An 18,284-nucleotide genomic window follows, 5' to 3' on the forward strand; every position below is an offset into this window, starting at 1 on the left:
TGTGTGTGTGTGTGTGTGTGTGTGTGTGTGTGTGTGTGTGTGTGTGTGTGTTGGGTCTGGAACTCAGGGATTGGGTGCCAGCTTATTCACTCAAGACTAGTACTCTACCATTTGAGCCAGACCTCCACTTCTGGCTTTTTGCTGGTTAATTAGAGAAAGGTGTCTCTCAGACATTTCTGCCCAGGATGGCTTTGAATCCTGATCCTCAGATCTCAACCTCCTGAGTACCTAGGATTACAGGCATGAACCACAGGTGCCTGACCCTTTACACTATTAAAAACAATTTCTAAGCTGGGCTCTGGTAGCTGACTCCTGTAGTCCTAGCTATTCAGGAGGCTGAGATCTGAGGGGAGTGGTTCAAAGTCAGCCCAAGCAGCTAAGTCCCTGTGAGACTCTTATTTCCAACTAACTACTCAAAAAAACGGAAGTGGCGCTGTCTCAAAGGCACTAGCCTTGAGCAAAAAAGCTCAGGGACAGTGCCCATGCCCTGAGTTCAAGCCCCAAAATAACAAACCAAAAAATAGTAATAATTTCCAAATTAACTTTTCTTAGCCAAATAACAATATGTCCTTTTAAACTGCATCTACAGCCTGTCAAAAGGCCATTATGCCTAACTGCAATGGTATGATATAGTTGAAACAAGGAATTTTATGTTCAGAAAACTTGGGGCTGCCAATCCCAATCCTGTCCCTTAATAGTAATGGTCATGTACAACCTTGAACAAACTGAAGTCACCTGTCTGCAAAATAGGCATGATACTAGCCAAGAACTGGTAGCTCACATCTGTAATCCTAGCTACTCAGGAGGCTGAAATCTGAGGATTGTGGTTCAAAGCCAACATAGGCAAACAAATCTGAGAGACTCTTAACTCTAATTAATCAGCAAAAAGCCGGATGTGGAGCTATGGTCTGAATGGCAGGGTGCCAGCCTTGAGCAGAAAGGCTTAAGGACAGTGCCCAGGCCTTGAGGTTCAAATCCCAGGACTAGCACATATGCATGCACACACACACACACACACACACACACACAGTGGGTATGATGCTGACCAACCTCACAAAGTCATTGGAAAAACAAGAAATGACAGCAAAACAAAGGCGAAACAGAGGAGCTCATATGCTAGGTCCTCTCATCCGACAGTACATGTTTCCACAAACAAGTCATTCCTCAAACCATAGTGCTAATGATCCAATGCCTGCTTCATCATTGTATAGACACATTTTCTAACATGGTCAGCCTAGTCTGCACAGGCCCTGTGTAGCCATCAAGCAGGTGACCTTCATAGTATACCTGAGACATTCCTAGCCCAATCTCTCACCTAAGTTGCTTACTGTTCAATAACCACATTAATGCAAATGCATTACAGGTTCTCAATTTGTTTTGGCCACTCCAAGTCTCAGGGCTAAATGCATTTGATTTAATGAGGGTTCTTTAGAAATTATAAAATGTTAAATAGTATTTCATTTAGAAATTCACTCTTCTGTATCATCTGGAGATTGATAATTCATTTCAAAGATGCAACTACTTTTAGTTTGTTCAATGCTTCAAAGACCCTTGGCTAACATGCATGTAATCCAGACCCAGTGGAAGATGAATTTAGTGACATTTTCCCCAGTGGTTTGTGATGGATTTGGGCAGAACCATTCATGCTACTTCATATTCCTCTCACGACAAATGATATATCTTCAAGACAGTTGATTGGCTTTAGTGGCATGAGCTGTGGCCATCAAATAGGGTAACTCCAGAGCTCAAATTAGTATGGGAAATAATTTTAACCACTAGATTATTATTTTAGTGCACAAACCACCAAGCTACATTGCATATGGTAAAGCAGATCATTAAATTCTCTGTAGATTTTGTAACAAATACCTGCTTGTAAACAAAGTTTTAAAATAAAAACAAGAACAAGTTCCTCTCTACCTGCCAATTCCAACTCATGAACCCAACTGATCTGCTCCATAACAAAAAGAAACCTATCTTTTGGAACTGGAGGCATGGCTCAAGAGGTAGAGTACCAGCAGTGTGTGAGAAAGCTGAGCTCTTGAGGTTCAAAAGCCCCTGTACTGGCAACCAACCAAACATGAAGCACGGTATTTTGTTGAATTGTTTTCCTCATTGAGAAATTAATGCTAATAAATGCATTTTAGATTTGTTTGTAAAGCTAGAAGTGTGGGCTCAACCGGTAGAGTGCTTACTTAGCAAGTGGGAGACCTGGAGTTCAAGCCCCAGCACCAGCACAAAAAAAAAGAAAAGTTAGGGGCTGAAGGCATGGTGAAAGCAGTAGAGTAGCTGCCTAGTAGGTGGAAACCCAGAGTCTAAACCCCAGTATTGCCCTCAAAAAGGAGACGCTGTATAAGGCAATAAAGATAATGAATAGTCATAAAAATTAAATTGGAATCAAGATGATAATATAGATGATACAGTAGAAGGTCTCTCACCCACCACCAGATAGCTTTCTAATTTTTGAATAGGTGGTCAGAGAAATTAAAGACATGGGCTGGGAAGGTGGCTCAGTGGTAGAGTGTTGCCTTGCATGCATGAGGCCCTGGGTTCGATTTCTCAGCACTACATAAGCAGAAAAAGCTGGAAGTAGTGCTATGGCTCAAGTGGTAGGGTGCTAGCCTTGAGTTGAAGAGCTGAGGGACAACACCCAGGCCCCATGACCAACAAAAACAAAAAAAAGTAAAGAATGTATCTCCTGCTTGAACCAGTAATTTTAAGAAAATCAGGGACCAAGGCAGAGAAATAAAGTTTTATAGTCACAAAGAACCTTCATTTTAAAGAAGAGTAAGCAAACAGAGACTTTCCCTCCCAAATATGTGCCTGTGAAGCAGGCACAGAGCAACCAGCCTTATCTGTCCATGGAAAATTACTTTCTGTCACAAAAGGCTTCATTAAAACTGTACAATAAAGAAGGGATTTTTATTACAAGTGTAGAAAAACAAGAAATTACCACTGGAGGTACAGCCATGATATAATGAGGCATTTGCTTAAAATCCTATCAGAGCACGTGTAACTAAATGAGTTAGTTTTCTAAGTAGCCCCTTTCCATGGTGTACTCTCATCCCAGCAATGCTATCTCTGTTCAATGTGTTCTTTGGATTCTTTCTCTGCAATTACCTTGAATTGTTATATGCACCATTTTAACCCATCTCAAATGTGAAAACAAAATCAATGCTCCCCACAGCACCAGTGCCGAGTCTACTTAATACATGAGCCTGGTGGACATTTGGGCCTTGGACCAAATGCCGAATCCTCACTCAATGACTGACACCATGGAGATAGATAGATAGATAGATAGATAGATAGATAGATAGATAGATAGATAGATAGATAGATAGATAGATAGATAGATAGATAGATAGATAGACAGACACACAGACACACAGACACACAGACACACAGACACACAGACTGATTTTTTAAGGCACCATGGACTCTGAAGTCAGTTCAAAAGGAGTTGCAAAAATGGGTGGAATCATTGTGATTTGGTGTTTTGTGGCTCTCCTATGCAGGTGCCTTGGGGTCTCTTAATTCTTGGAAATGCTGGCTTTGATAGACCTTAGTTAGTCCAAGTTTACAAGAGCAGGTTGACTTTGGAGATGAGCAGAGAACAGCAGTAGAAGCAGTAGCTGGCCCCACAGCCAGTGGGTATCCAAAGGGAATCCCCAAAGATTGGCTTCATCGAAATCATGGGAAACTCAGAAGCAGGAAGTTGTTACAGAATAAAGTGAAGGGACTGAACTCACACAGTTCTAAAATCTGGAATATTAGCCATGAAGGACTTGAAGAGGCAGATGAAATTATCATATTTTAAAAAGTAGAAATGATAAAGGCAAGGAGATGAAGAGGAACTAAAAACAGTGCCAACAGAACATGACATCTGAAACATGGGTTCTACAAACTCAACTCAGCATCCAATAATAATTTTGAATCTTTCAGAAAAGTAGGAATAGCACCTATGCAAATCTACATACAGATAATATTACATGGAAAGCTTTTGAAGGCCAGGAATAAGACAAGGATGGCTATACTTATCACATACCTAAGAATTTTTAATAGATCCTAATAAGTTCAGTAAGTTAAGAAAAATATCTGGGCACCTGTGGCTCACACCTAAAATTCTAGATACTCAGGAGGCTGAGGTCTGAGGATCATGGCCAGCCTGGTCAGAAGAGTCTTTGTGAGACTCTGGCAAACAAAGCCAGAAGTAGAGTTGTGGCTCAAGTGGTAGAGTGTGAGGTCTTGAGCAAGGAAAGCTAAGGGACAGAGCCCAAGTCCTGAGTTCAAAGCCCAAGTAACACACACACACACACACACACACACACACACACAATGGCCAGGAATGGTGGCTCATGCCTATAATCCTAGATACTCAGGAAGTTGAGATATAAGGATTACCATTCAAAGCCAGACTGAGTAGGAAAGTTTGTAAGACTCCTATCTCCAATTAACCATGAAAATGTCAGTAGTGGAGCTATGGCTCAAATGGTAGAGCGCTACTAGCTCTGAGCAAAAAAGCTCAGGATCAGCACCCTGGCCTTGAGTTCAAGCCCCAGGACTGGGATCAACAACAACAACAAAAATAAATAAAGGCATAACATACTAGAAGAAATAAAGACTAACTTGTAGACAACATGATTATGCATGTAAAAATATCCTGAGGATAAGGGAAAAAAACCTACTAAAATAAATAAACTTAGTAAGGCTACAGAGTACACAAGACTAATATAAAAATTAATTGTATGTGTATAATTCACAATGAACACATAGACACAGAAATATTAAATCCTACTTGCAATAGCAGAAAAAAAGAAATATTTAGGGATACTTTAAACACTACAAAAAACATACACTTACTACAAAACACGGCTGAGACAAATCAAAGATCAAAATATATGAAGAAATACACTGTGCTAAAGGTCTAGAAGATTCCAGGCATGTTGATAGTGATCAAAATAAAGTCAATGTAACATATATATATATAAATTCCAATGGACTTTCTTTTAGAAAACAAAAATATTTTTCTAAAGTTTGTATGGAAAGGCAAAGGTCCAAGAATCATCAAAACAGTCTTTGAATAAAAACTGTTGGATTCTTTTTACTACTAGATTTCCAGACTATAAAACAGCTCATCAAGTCAGTGGAGTACTAATATGATTATGGACCTAGAGATCAATGAAACAGAACACAGTCTATATTTAGGCCCATCTTTTGGAGGTTTTAGCAGTGGTCAAAGGACTACTGATGAAAGTGTTCAAATGAAGCCAGGCACTGGTGGCTCACATTTGTAATCCTATCAGGAGGCTAAGATCTGAGGATTGATTGTAGTTCAAAGCCAGTATGGACAGGAAAACACGTGAGACTCTTATCTCCAATTAACTAGCAAAACACCAGAAATGGAGCTCTGGCTCAAGAGGTACAGTGCTAACCTTGAGTGACAAAAAGCTGAGGGACAGTGCCCAGGCCCTGAGTTCAAGCCCCAGAAGAGGCACCAAAAACAAAACAAAACAAAAAAAAACTGTCAAAATGATTTGATGAGGAAATGATAGTGCTTTCTACAAATGATGATGGTTAATTTACTGTCCATACAGAAGAATAAATGAACCTTGATGTTTACATAATATAAAAGATTAATTTTAAATGGAACATGGATATATTAGTTTAATATTATTGAATAACATCCTTATGTTATGTGTAAACAACACATACTTATTATCTCACAGATTTTATGGGTCAGCAGTATGGGTGAAGCTTAGCTGGTTTCCCTACTCAGGTTCTCTCAAGGCTGTAATCAAGGAGGTAGCTAGGCTACATTCTCATCTGGAGGCTCAACTGGGGAAATGTGCTTCCAAGTTCCTTTAGATGATTGGCAGAACTCATTTTCTTGAGACTTCTGGCTGTGGGCACTGGCATTTGCTAGCCCAAGGCTGCTGGCATTACTTAGAGAACAGTTGTGGTTCATTTCCTTAACACGTGTTCACATTAGCGTGACAATGAGACCATGACCTCTCTGAACAACAATATCTTCGTTTACAAGTTTTCTACTGATTAATGTTGGCCCTTTCCCAGGGTCACTTCATCTTCAATTACCAAAAAATAAAAATACAAAACAAGCAAAAAACCCTATTCCCAATCTGTAGAATTCCAATACATATTCCATATGTTATTGGCTGGAAACAAGTTGTTGGTCCTACTCAAGGCAAAAAGATTCATAGCCCAAGACTCAATTAACTCACATGATCACCCACTAGTGAACTTTTAATCTGTAGTAAGGAATAGTATTCAGCAATAGGAAGTTAAAAACTGATGATTAGATAAGATGAATATAATAAGTATTATGCCCAGTGAAACAAACCACCCCAAAATGGCCAGGTACACCTCAGCAAGTTGCAAAGAACTACTGGTACTAGGTCTGAGGCATAGCCCAAACAAGTGTGCAGTCCTAACATATACAAGGCTCTGAGTTCAAACCCTAGTTTGTGTAAAAAAAATTGTAAAAGAACAAACAAAAAAACAACCAAAAAAACCTTACTAGCATTCACCTAACACACTCTGGAGTCAATTTTGAAAACCCCTAGAAAATATATTTGCAAAATTAAAAAAAAAACTTCTAAGTAGCTCACAAGTGAACAAATACATCACAATAGAAATCAGAATGTACTAAGACTAAACAATAATGAAAACATTATGTTTGAAACATCAGTATAGTAGAGAAAAATCAAGAGGAGAGAATGAACAGAAGACTGATTTCTGGGACATAGTTTTAGTGAAAATATCAATAGGTAGAATAGTGTATAATGTATTCTTTTCTGTGCATAAGAAAGAGGGGGGTCTGTGTGCAAATATATACATGTGTGTTATTGCTTGCTCAAGTTTGCAAAAGAAGAAAAAGAGCAAAAACTACTTGGGGGGGAGGGGAGGAAACAACATGTCTGATTAGAGGCAGAGATGGAAAGAAGACTTCTAATATATCTTGCTATAAATTTGACTTTAAATTATGTAAAGTTTCAGCTTATTAAAATATTAATGAACATAATAATCGTAATGAACATAATAATCATAACTGTCCAGCTGATCCTATGATCAAATTCTGTTCACGTTTGTTGAGCAGGTAATGCTAACCTTGCAAAAACTTCCAGAGCACAGAAAAAGGAAATACCCAAATCACTTTATATAAAGCCAGCATAATCATGATACTAACTTAACAGAGTACTGAAAAGTTAAAGCCATATCTCATTGGCATATTAGTTCCTGAAGAAAATACTATCAATCTGCCAGGCGCTAGCTACTCCGGAGCCTGAGATCTGAAGATAGTGGTTCAAAGTCAGCCCAGGCAGAAAGGTCCATAAGATTCTTACCTCTGGTAAACTACCAAAAAGCCAAAAGTGGAGCTTTGGCTCAAGTAGTAGAGTGCTAGCCTTGGGCAAAAAGACACAAGGACAGCACTTAGCCCTGAGTTAAAAGCCTCAGAATGGGCACCAAAAAAAAAAAAAAGAAAAGAAAAGAAAAAAGGAGAGGAAGGGAAGGGAAAGGGGAAGGAAAAGGGGAAGGGGAAGAGGAAGAGGAAGAGCAAGGGAAATGGAAAGGAAAAGGCAAAGGCAAAGGGAAAGTGGAAGGGAAGGAGAAAAAAGAAAATACCACTACTCAAAGCCAGCTGTAAGAAAAAGCAGGAGCAAATTTGCTTCTTCCAAGCTATATAAACTCAGGTAATTCTACTAAGTTATATTTTTAAAAATCTTTATATTGGGCAAGGTGGCACAGGTCTGTAATTCTAGCACTTGGGAGTGCATACGTTTGCATACAATTATATACATTTATGCATGCATATAAACATGTATAAATATCTATACATATACATCTGTATGTGTACATATACATGTACACATACATATATAGCCAGGAAGGATAAAAGTATCAGTTAAAATTCAATATCCAGGAACCAGGTATTATGGTACACACCTGTAATCCCATATAAGTTTGAGGCAAGACTAGGTTTCAGTAATGATACTCTGTTTCAATGAACCAAAAATTTTTTAGAAACTTCAACATCCATTTATTTTTACTAGCTTATATCAGTTATACAGAAGGGGTTTCAAGGTTACATTTTCACATGATTAGAGTATGTTCTAATCAATCTCACCCTCCTATCACTCCCCCCTTATCCAAACTATTTCACCAGGTTTCCTTGTTCAATTTTCATAGCTACAAATACTCTATTTCAACAATCTTCATCCTCTTTCAAAATATATTTCAAATGTATTCATCCTCAATTACTCGCTTTCCCTTCTCCCTTCTCCATCTCCTTCTAACTGTCCATTAGATTCATGCTCTGTATTTATCCATATATTTATGCAAATTGATATATATATATGTACTTGTCTATGAATTCACCATGCATTTATGACCCCAAAAATGTGCCTTAGAAGTGTGTCTACATAAAACCTAAAGTAAACATAGTTACTTTGTGATGAACTGCTAAATACACATACCTCAAATACAGATCCTGGGCTACAGCCCAGACCTTCTGAATCAGAAACTCCAGGCCTGGCGCCAGGACACTGGCAGTGCTGAAACAGCCCCTCAGGTGATTCTGATGCCATTTGCTACTTGAAGCGCAACCCTAACAGATCTGCCTTCGGGCATCACCCAGGAGCTTGCTGATCCACTCAATCTGTGTTGCTGCTGCCAAGTCCAGGTACTTTGGAACCCAGCCAGAGCCACGCTCACCCAGAAGACTTCATAAAAGCCAGTGTCAGTTTCACCCCAGAATAATAAAACCCAATGTCTGTGGGTGGGGTTCAGGCAATATGTATTTAAATCTTCCCAGAACTGGGCACTGCTGGGGCTCAGACCTGTAATCCTAGCTACAGAGGAGGCTCAGATCTGAGGACTGAGGTTCAAAGCCAACCTGGGAAGACTAATTTGAGAGACCCTTATCTCTAATTAACCACCCAAAAACTGCACATGGAGATGTAGCTCAAGTGGTAGAGCTCTAGCCTCGAGCAAAAGCAGCTCAGGGACAGCGCCCAGGCTCTGAGTTCAAAGTCCCAGTACTGCCACACACAAAATACAAATAATAATAATAAATAACCCTGGTGCTGGTGGCTCACACCTGTAATCCTACCTACTTAGGAGGTTGAGATCTGAGGATCACGGTTTGAAGCCAGCCCAGGCAGGAAGGTCTGTGAGACTCTACCTCCAATTAAGCACCAGAAAACTAGAAGTGGCACTGTGACTCAAGGTGGTAGAGTGCTTGTCTTGAGTGAAAACGCTCAGGGACAGTGCCCAAGCCCTGAGTTCAAGCCTCATGACTGACAATAATAATAATTAATAATAATAATATTCCTCGGGTACGCCTAATGATCAACCAACAGAAAACCATCAGCTGTAGTGTTCCCATTCTCCTTTTTAGGGAGTCTGCACCCTCTCTAAAGAACCAGAGAAGACAGATACTACTGGAAATCTTTGCTATTCCCCTCAAGAAAAAGGCATATATTTCATATATATACTCACAGCACCTTCTTACTTATACAACTGGTACCAAGAAGAGCTCTGTAGTCAGGAGAGCTGCAGTAGAGGCTGTGCACCCAAAAGACAGTTCACCCAGCTTCAAGTCCTGATGCTGCTACTTCCTAAATACTTCACCTTCTAACTGACCTCTCTGGAAGAAGCTCAGAGAGGAAATTCATCATTTCTACCCAAATTCATGGTTTAAGGACTCAGATGAGACATTATGTCAAAGCCAGGGGCTAAGGGCTTGGCAAAAATCATACCTAACATTAATAGAGTTTATTACTAAGGCAGTTTCTTGGGCATTGACAGCCAATCTGCTGACTTCATCTGCAAATGAGGGCAAAAGATCTCTCTCAAAACCATGCTGTTCTGGACTGTAGTAACTAGTAAGACAACTCCCCAACATGTCCAAAGTAACAAGGCAAAATGGAGGCATGTTATAAACAAAACACACAATGGATTTATACAACTTGGTGTGAAGGGGGAACATCTCAACTACGGGTTTGATAACATGTCAAAAGGACAGTATTTTGCATCTACTGGGCTGAATAGGGTATATAAAAACTGTTTTCACCAGCTTATTTTATTGTACCTACTAAGAAATGTTAAGTTCCACAAAGGGGCTCCCCCAAGTTTGGGAGCCAGCGTGTGAGGTGGTATTTTTAGATCAGCTTTCTCAAGCTTGAATTTACATACAATCACCTAGAAGGCTTCTTAAAATTCAGATTCTACAAGGGTTCTTAGTAGGTACCAAACAGACCTTGAGATGTTATATTTTTTTTAGACAATCTTCATCAACAAAGAGAAACAGCTGCAAGACAGAAGTTATGATAATACTGGGAAGGTCATTGAAGCTGATGAGAAAAAAATTAAAATTAGCTTCAACTCTACATTTGATCTTAGTCAAAAGTCTGACATACAATCAGCCCCAACCTTTAGAAAACCTCCATACTTAGACAGGAGCTAGTAGCTCACGCCTATAATATTAGCTACTCGGTAGGCTGAGATCTGAGGACCACAATTCAAACCCAGCCTGGCGAAAAAAATCCATGAGATTCTTATTCCAACTGACTGTCAAAAAAGGTGGAGGTGGAGCTGTGGCTGGAGGAAGAGCTCTACCCTACTTTACTGCTTGAACCACAAAGTTCAAAGATAGCATCAAGTCCCAGGATTAACACACACACACACACACACACACACACACACACACACACACACACACACACACACACACACACACACACACGCGCGCGCGCGCGCCAGAAGTAGAGCTGTGGCTCAAGTAGTAGCCACACACACACACACACGCCAGAAGTAGAGCTGTGGCTCAAGTAGTAGAACCAGCCTTGAGCCAAAACAGCTAAGGGACAGCACCCAGGCCCCTAATCCAAGCCCTAGTACCAGCACCAAGGAAAAAATCCAAAGAAAACAGAACCCCCATACTTACTGGCAGCAAGAGCAAAGAGGCTGAGCAGCTACAACAGGCCTCAGGCCCTCGGAGGGCAGTGAAACACCCACACCACCGATGTGCAAGGAACATCTCAGAACCAGGAAATTTGAAATTCAGTATTGCTTGGGGTTCCTTAGATCCTGCTAGGTCACAAGGCCAGAGCTAATGGTGGTGGCCTCCTGAGGTCTCCTGGCAAACTTCACTCCTTACTGTTAAGTACAAACAATACTAACCAAGGGGACATGCTTTATGTCATGGTCACTTGCCATCATGCATGTCATAATCATAGTTCAGTAAGATATCTGGAGCCAATTCCAGGCCGGGTGCAATGCAAATGCAGTTCCCATTCTCCTAAAGCTCCATCGTAGCAACTGCAGGGTCACAAAAGAATTTAAAGCAATGCCCCCCCCAATGTTGACAATGTTCTCCATAACCTACCTCTGCTCCTGTAATTCCCAGGAATGAGAAAGCCTGGCACGGAGAAAGCAGCCCATGCAGAGGAGGATCCCAGAACTCACTACAATTCAAGGGCACAATATCAAAATTGAACAATTAACACATGCTGAAGAAAAAACATCTCTGTGTGTTATTGTTTTGTAGAGGTGGGTAAGAGATGAATATGTTACAAATAAGTTACTTTATTTACTTTCAATGATTACTCTCTAACTTTCCTTACTCCTCCCCATTCCTAACCTAAACATACCCATCAGCAAAGAAAAGCAAACCTATATTCAAATAGCTTTATGCCATTGGCCAAAACTCAAGATGTTAAGAAGAAAGGGGCAATAAAGCAATGTAGGAAACCTCTCCCATCACTGGACTCCAAGAATCTAGTATTATCTGTCTATCTATCTATCTAGTTAGATATAGATAGATACACACACATGCTGGAGCTACCTATCAAAACAGTGAACCAAAAGCCAGGTACTAGTGGTTTACATTTGTAATCCTAGCTAATTAGAAGGCTGAAAACTGATGATCAAGACTCAAAGTCAGTGTAGGCAGACAAACCTGAGAGAAGGCTGACTCTAATTAATCAGCAAAAAACCAAAACTTAGCCAGCCACTGGTGGCTCACGCCTTTAATCCCTGAGCTCAAGGCCCACAACTAACAAAAAAAAAAGCCAAAAATGAGCCAAGGCACCAGTGGCTCATGCTTGCAATCATAGCTACTCCGGTAGGTGAGATCTGAGGATCACAGATTTCTTTTTGCCAGACCTGGAGTTTGAACTCAGGGCCTCGGCACTGTCACTGAGCTTCTTTTGCTCAAGGCTAGCACTCTACCACTTGAGCCCAGTGCTACTTCTGGCTTTTTCTGTATATGTGGTACTGGGGAATTGAACCCAGGGCTTCATGCATGCTAGGCAAGCACTCTACCATTAAGCTACTTTACCAGCCAGGGATCCCAGTTTGAAGCCAGCCCCTGCAGTAAAGTTTGTGAGACTCACCTCCAATTAGCTACCAAAATCCAGAAGTGGCATTGTGGCTCAAGTGGTAGAGTAACAAAACTCAGGGACAGCTCTCAGGCCCTGAGTTCAAGTCCTCAAACCAACACCAAAAACAAAAGTCAAAAAAGAAGGTGTGCCTTAAATAGTAGAGTGACAGTAAAGTGAGAGCATGAGGCTCTGAGGCCCTGACTTCAAGCACTGGTACCAACACAAAAGAAAAAAAATACAGAAGACAGCTAATCAAAGAACAATAATACCAAGCTAAGTACATAAAATTGTGAAGAGCTCCTTGTGGAGTCATTACAAGATACTGATAAACGAATTCAAGTAAGAAGAATAGAGCACTCAAGCTACTCTACCATAGCATACCATAGACTTCCTTTCAGAGACACTTGGGAAAGAAGAATTAGGGAAAACTCCCTAATGCTGCAGCCACCTTACACAGCCCTAGAATTGTTTACTACTCAGAACTATAGTTGTAGGAATAAATGAACTGGAAACGGAAAGGCGTATCAGTGGCTCCAGGTCCATATGAGTGAGGCCTATTTTAATGCTGACAAAAGACGGACACTGAGGCAAAAATGTCCCACTACATTTAAGGAGCAGTTGTAAAAGAAAAGGACAAGTGTCTTCTTATACTAGTTTCCCGAATGACAATGATGTGTATAACATACAAGTGCAATGATAGTGTTGCACCACTCACAAAGAGCTCTGATTCACACCTGAGTCTCTGAAGAACTCTAGAAGCTTATGAGAGCAGGCTTTATCAACTCTTGTTGCAAATGCAACCACTACAAGCAGCAGAGAAACAAGATGTGCCCAGTGGCAGAGTTAAGCAGAACTGGGATTTGAACTCACTCCAGAATCCAAATGCAGGAAGCTTCTTACCACAACACTCATTGTCCCTTTAGCAAAAAATAGGAGGCAAGCACTCAGACACTATGCCAATTTTCTTTTTCTTTTTTTTCTTTGTGTGTGTGTGTGTGTGTGTGTGTGTGTGTGTGTGTCAGTATTGGGATTGAACTCAGGACCTCACACTCTTGCTTGGGTATTTCGTTCAGAGATGGTGCTCTACCACCTGGGCCATACCTTCACTTATACTTTTTGTTGGTTCATTGGAGATGAGAGTCTCATAGACTTTCTTGCTTGGACTGGATCCTCAGCTCTCAGCCTCCTGAGTAGCTAGGATTACTGGTGTGAGCCACAAGCATCCAGCTATGCCAATCAGTTAAGTTATAGAAGAGGGTTTCATTTTAGCAATTTCATTTATGTATACAATGGCTTCTAGATCAGGCCTCTAGCATTCTCCCCCCTAATACTCTTCCTATTCCCACAATGCCAATTTTCTAAGGAGATACTTTCAAAAACAATGGGATCGTTGTAGTAATCACATTGGAAGTGCACAGGTCCAACATTTGCAATGAAAGATCATCCTCCTACAACCTCTCCTGCTCTGCTATTGCTTGTGATAACAAAGAAAATAAGGCCCTAAGTAACTTCTAAATGAGAACAGCAAAGGAAGATTAGCACTGCAAGAGCTTTGGAACCTGCGGTCAGAGTTACCAGAAATTAAAGTCTGAACGATAAAATGAAGAGAAATGTCTAGAAAATCCAGTCTAGTGAATTTCCCAAAGTCCCCTACAGTTCAAGTGAATAGCAGCTAACTCCTTGTGAGTGCCTACTATGTGCAAGGCTATTCTAAGCACTATAGATTATTTAGTTGGTTCTCCCCACAACCCTTGGAGAACATAGTGCTATTATTCCTTCTGTTTTCCAGCTATAGAAACTGAGGTACAGATTTAAGTCACCCACAGTCACATATATAACAGAACTAGTATTATAATCTGGAGAGAATGTCCCATCCAGAGTCCACGCATTTGAAGCAGATGACAAATGCCAAAAAAATAAATGAATAAATGAACTGAAAAACTGGAAAATAAAGAAAGCAGAACTCTGAAAAGGTCAGAAACAGGGAAGGAAAATTACTACAGAATAATGAAAACAATCTATTTTTTTCTGTTACAGAGTTGGATAAATTTTAGAAAGAGCTAGAAAGGCTTGTCTTTGAAGTCAACCAGCCACTGGTTAAAAATGTCACCTACTGCGCCCTGAAGAGCCCTCACTTCTCTCTCTATTTTGGAGTCCTCAATAAGAGCCACAGCCATGAGTTTTCAGTGGTTTCTAAAGTGACCACATTTTGTTAACTCTCTTCTTATTTTGAAGAAAGACCGCTACAGTCCTTTTTGGAACATTGGTCATTTTCAGAATCATCTATAAAGTTTTGCTTGTAACCACTGAACACACAGAATATGAAGTAAACAAGTCCACACAGGTAAAATTCTGGAGTAAAATTCTCAGTAACCCCTTTGTATTAGGGAGTGTTCTCGTTCCTAGAACTTGGGTCCTGCTTTACTCTGGAGCTATTTCAGATGAACTAGTTTCTTTACAAGCCACAAACACGAAGATTGACAATGATTTCAGATAACAGGTTCATAGTACACCCTGAGTAAGAGGGCCTGAGAGTCGAAAGACAATGACATTAAATCACCAACTGATCCTGACCTTTGCAGAGCCTTCTGTAGTTACAGTGGAAACAGCAAGGGATTGGAAAACCCCCTCTGTAGGCATTTGAGATCACAGTATTGTTTGCATTGAAGGGGGATATACAAGTAAAAATAAAGCTGTAGGGCTGGGAAGGTGGCTCAGTGGTAGAGTGCTTGCCTTGCATGCATGAGGCCCTGGGTTCAATTCCTCAGCACCACATAAACAGAAAAAGCCAGAAGTGGTGCTGTGGCTCAAGTGGTAGAGCACTAGCCTTGAGGCTGAAGAGCTGAGGGACAGTGGCGAGGCCCAGAATTCAGTCCGCATGACTGACAAAATAAATAAAATAAAATAAAGCTGTGATAAACTTACTTCTTTTGCTGATCCTAGAGCTTGAACCTTAGACTTGGGTGCTGTCCTTGAGCTTTTTTTTTTTTTTTTGCTCAAGGCTTGTGTTCCACCTCTTGAGCCAGTGCTCCATTCTTGTCTTTTTACTGATTCATTGGAGATAAGAGTCTCAAGGACTTTCCTGCCTGAGATGGCTTCGAACTGAGATTCTCAGATCTCATCCTCCTGAGTAGCTAGGACACCACTGACACCTGACTTAAACTTAGTTTTCATTGTATTGGTTTTAATGGAGCAGCAGCTGACAACGTACAACTAGAAAATCAGTGATGCTCAAGTGACTCCTAATCATGTCACTGTTTTATTTTCATTGCATACTTTTAGAGTTCTGTGTTTTTTTACTGTGTTCAAAATAATACATCACTTTTTAAATTGTCTGCTACCATATACATAAACTCCTTCAGGCCTCTCTGCTATCTCAATGAACGAATATGTAACAACCTGATAAATCTGTTAGAACTTCAAAGTAAATAGACTAATCACCTAATAATGATACTGGAATCTACCATGTTGATCAAGTGTTATTGACTTTGAAACACTTCAGGAGCTTCATTGGGAAGTACTACCAGTTTGAATCTCATTACTTGTGTGGACTGTCTTAGAGATAGATTTGATTTTGTAAAACAGCCAGAAGCCATTCAGAGTCAAGACTGGTGAATATGGGATCCCGGCCAGTAGAATATGCATTAAATGAAAGCAATGTGTCTATAAAATAACTAACGTGATGGTCTCATTTGGCTAGTAAACTGGTTTTGAAGGAAATCCCAAATGGCTTGTACTATAGTAAAACTTTTGGCTTAGTGTCAGGATTGTAAGGTGGATACTTCATAAGGAATAAAATTGAACTCTAGTAATAAGAGCCCAGACTAGACAGACTCCAATGTACCCTCTAGAGACTTGGCTTGTGATATTACTTTTGCCATTAAGTTTCCTAACACCTGTGTCACATTAGTCTCTCTGGGCCTCAGTTCTCCCATTCAGAAAACTAATGACCTATGTGAATTCTACAATACTAGAATTCCACTCTTCTGAAGTTCTGCTTTAAAAAATTAGTATTAGTTCAGCTCATACTTCATATGAGTCCATAAAGCCCCTAATATGAATTTTACTGTAGATTCGCTTTATACTTGCTTAGGCAAATACAACAATTAATTTTCACTTCCTGAGACCAGCAAGAGACAGTTAAGCGAAAACTCCAGCCTGGCGCGCTTGCTAGGGTGCGCATACTTCCGACTGCGTATCAGGGAACTAAGCGTTCCTTCCCAGATCTTCTCGCAACTATTGCAAAAACAGATAAGCCCCCGTGCGTGGCATAAAGACACGAACAGAGAGCGACAACCAGGGGTTCTTGGCCAACGCGGGCCTGCAAACTCGTTGTCAGGACCCCTGGGGGCTGCGGCGGGTGCGCACCCAGCACCAGGAGCCAGGAGCTAAGTCAAGGACCAGCCTCGGCGCGTCACCAGGGAGGCAGGGCGGCCACCCGGCCCGCTCGCCTACTCAGGACAGGGAAGCAAAGTACAAGCAGTAGCAGGACGTCCGTGCACCGTATCCCTCCCTGCCAGCCGCGATTCGCGTCCCGACCTTCGCCCGCAGCCCGCCAGGGACCTAGGGAAGGGAAAAAGGGAAAGCCCGAGGCACCTGCCTGCTGCTGCTATCCGGCCTCAGCCCTGCCCCACCAGGACAGTGATCGCAGACGTTCTGGCAAACCCCACCCCCACCCCCGCGGGTGCAGTGAGGCCCCGCGCGACTCGCTAGCCCAGGGACTCCCAACTTCTTCACCTAGGTCCCCCCATTACGGGTCCCCGCAGCGGCCGGCTCAAAGCCAGGCCAGCCAAGAGAGCGCACCCACCTCAGGCTCCGAGCGCCACCACGGTTGCCAGGCTGCTGCGCTCCTCAGCCCCGCTCCGCCCCCTCCGCGGCACGCCCCGCCTCCGTGGCCTCCCCGCCCCCGGCCACCGCCTGCGGCCCTCCCCCAAGCTCCAGTTGGCGAATTTGCATCACATGGTGCAGGAAGGGGTGGAGATAAGGTTCAGGGTGGGCCCAAGGAGCGGCTTCGTAAGGCGGGGCTCTCTGCCCATGAGGCTGCTGGGAAACCCTCTTTGAAGAGTCCTGCTCGTAGAGGCCTCTGGGAATTGTAGTTCATAGCATGGTGTCAGCCATGGGCAGGGCCAAAATGCCATGGGCCAGCTTAGTGAGGAATATTGGGCTCTGCTTTTAGAGGAGGCCGCTGGGAAATGTAGTTTCACATTCAAATCAAGGTGAACTCCAGCGGGAAAAATGGTTCTAGGTAAAACTTTAGTGGATGTTACTGTTACTAAGATGCCTTATTATCACCCACACAGAGTAGGCTTCATGAAGTTCAGACACTTATAATGGAAAAAAAAATTACTACTTTTGGTGCAATATCTGTAAATCACAAACGAACTCATAGTATATATTGGGATTTCCCTCATGCTGTTCCAGCACCTTTCCAAGAACTCCACTTCACTCAGTGAAAGGAAACATTTCAGGTCAAAACTCCTTCTGCTTTTTGAGGTTGAGTCAGATGACCATTAACACAGTAAATAGAAAGAGAAACAAAATCAAGAAAAGGAAGACAAATTTCACAATGACATCTCAATATAATCAAACAAAACAAATAAGCAGGCATGTAGAAGAATGTGCATAATATCTCTTGTGCAACATAATTTTACAAATGAGCACTTTATCTCAAAAATCTCAAAACACTTTTTTCCTAATAGCACTGTAAGACACGTGCACATTAATGTATCATTATAGGATAGCCCTCCACTTCAGTTTTGTTCAATTGTGGTATTGCAATGCCTATTTTCAAGTAACTTTTTTTTGGGGGGGTCCAGTCATGGGGCCTGAACTCTGGGCCTGGGCGCTGTCCCTCAGCTCTTCAGCTCAAGGCTAGTGCTCTACCAC

General features: G+C 41.5%; 1 protein-coding gene across 5 annotated transcripts in view; it reads right to left on the bottom strand.

Annotated features, from left to right (window-relative positions):
- The window catches only part of Mtm1 (myotubularin 1), an 89,773-nt gene extending 72,514 nt beyond the window's left edge, over window positions 1-17,259 (bottom strand). For 3 of the 5 annotated variants that reach the window (XM_013025987.1, XM_013025985.1, XM_013025984.1), the window contains exons 1-2: window positions 17,206-17,228; window positions 11,402-11,480 (exon numbers count right to left, since the gene is read on the bottom strand). In XM_013025987.1, coding sequence (XP_012881441.1) covers window positions 11,402-11,457 — 56 coding nt within the window. In that variant the 5' untranslated portion in view covers window positions 11,458-11,480; window positions 17,206-17,228. Of the gene's footprint in view, window positions 1-11,401; window positions 11,481-17,205 lie in introns of all 5 variants that reach the window. The other 2 variants (XM_013025986.1, XM_013025988.1) reach the window with 2 other exon arrangements.
- Between the last annotated feature and the right edge of the window lie 1,025 nt (window positions 17,260-18,284).

Source organism: Dipodomys ordii, unplaced genomic scaffold (assembly GCF_000151885.1).
Source record: "Dipodomys ordii isolate 6190 unplaced genomic scaffold, Dord_2.0 Scaffold89, whole genome shotgun sequence".
Lineage (NCBI taxonomy): Eukaryota > Metazoa > Chordata > Mammalia > Rodentia > Heteromyidae > Dipodomys > Dipodomys ordii.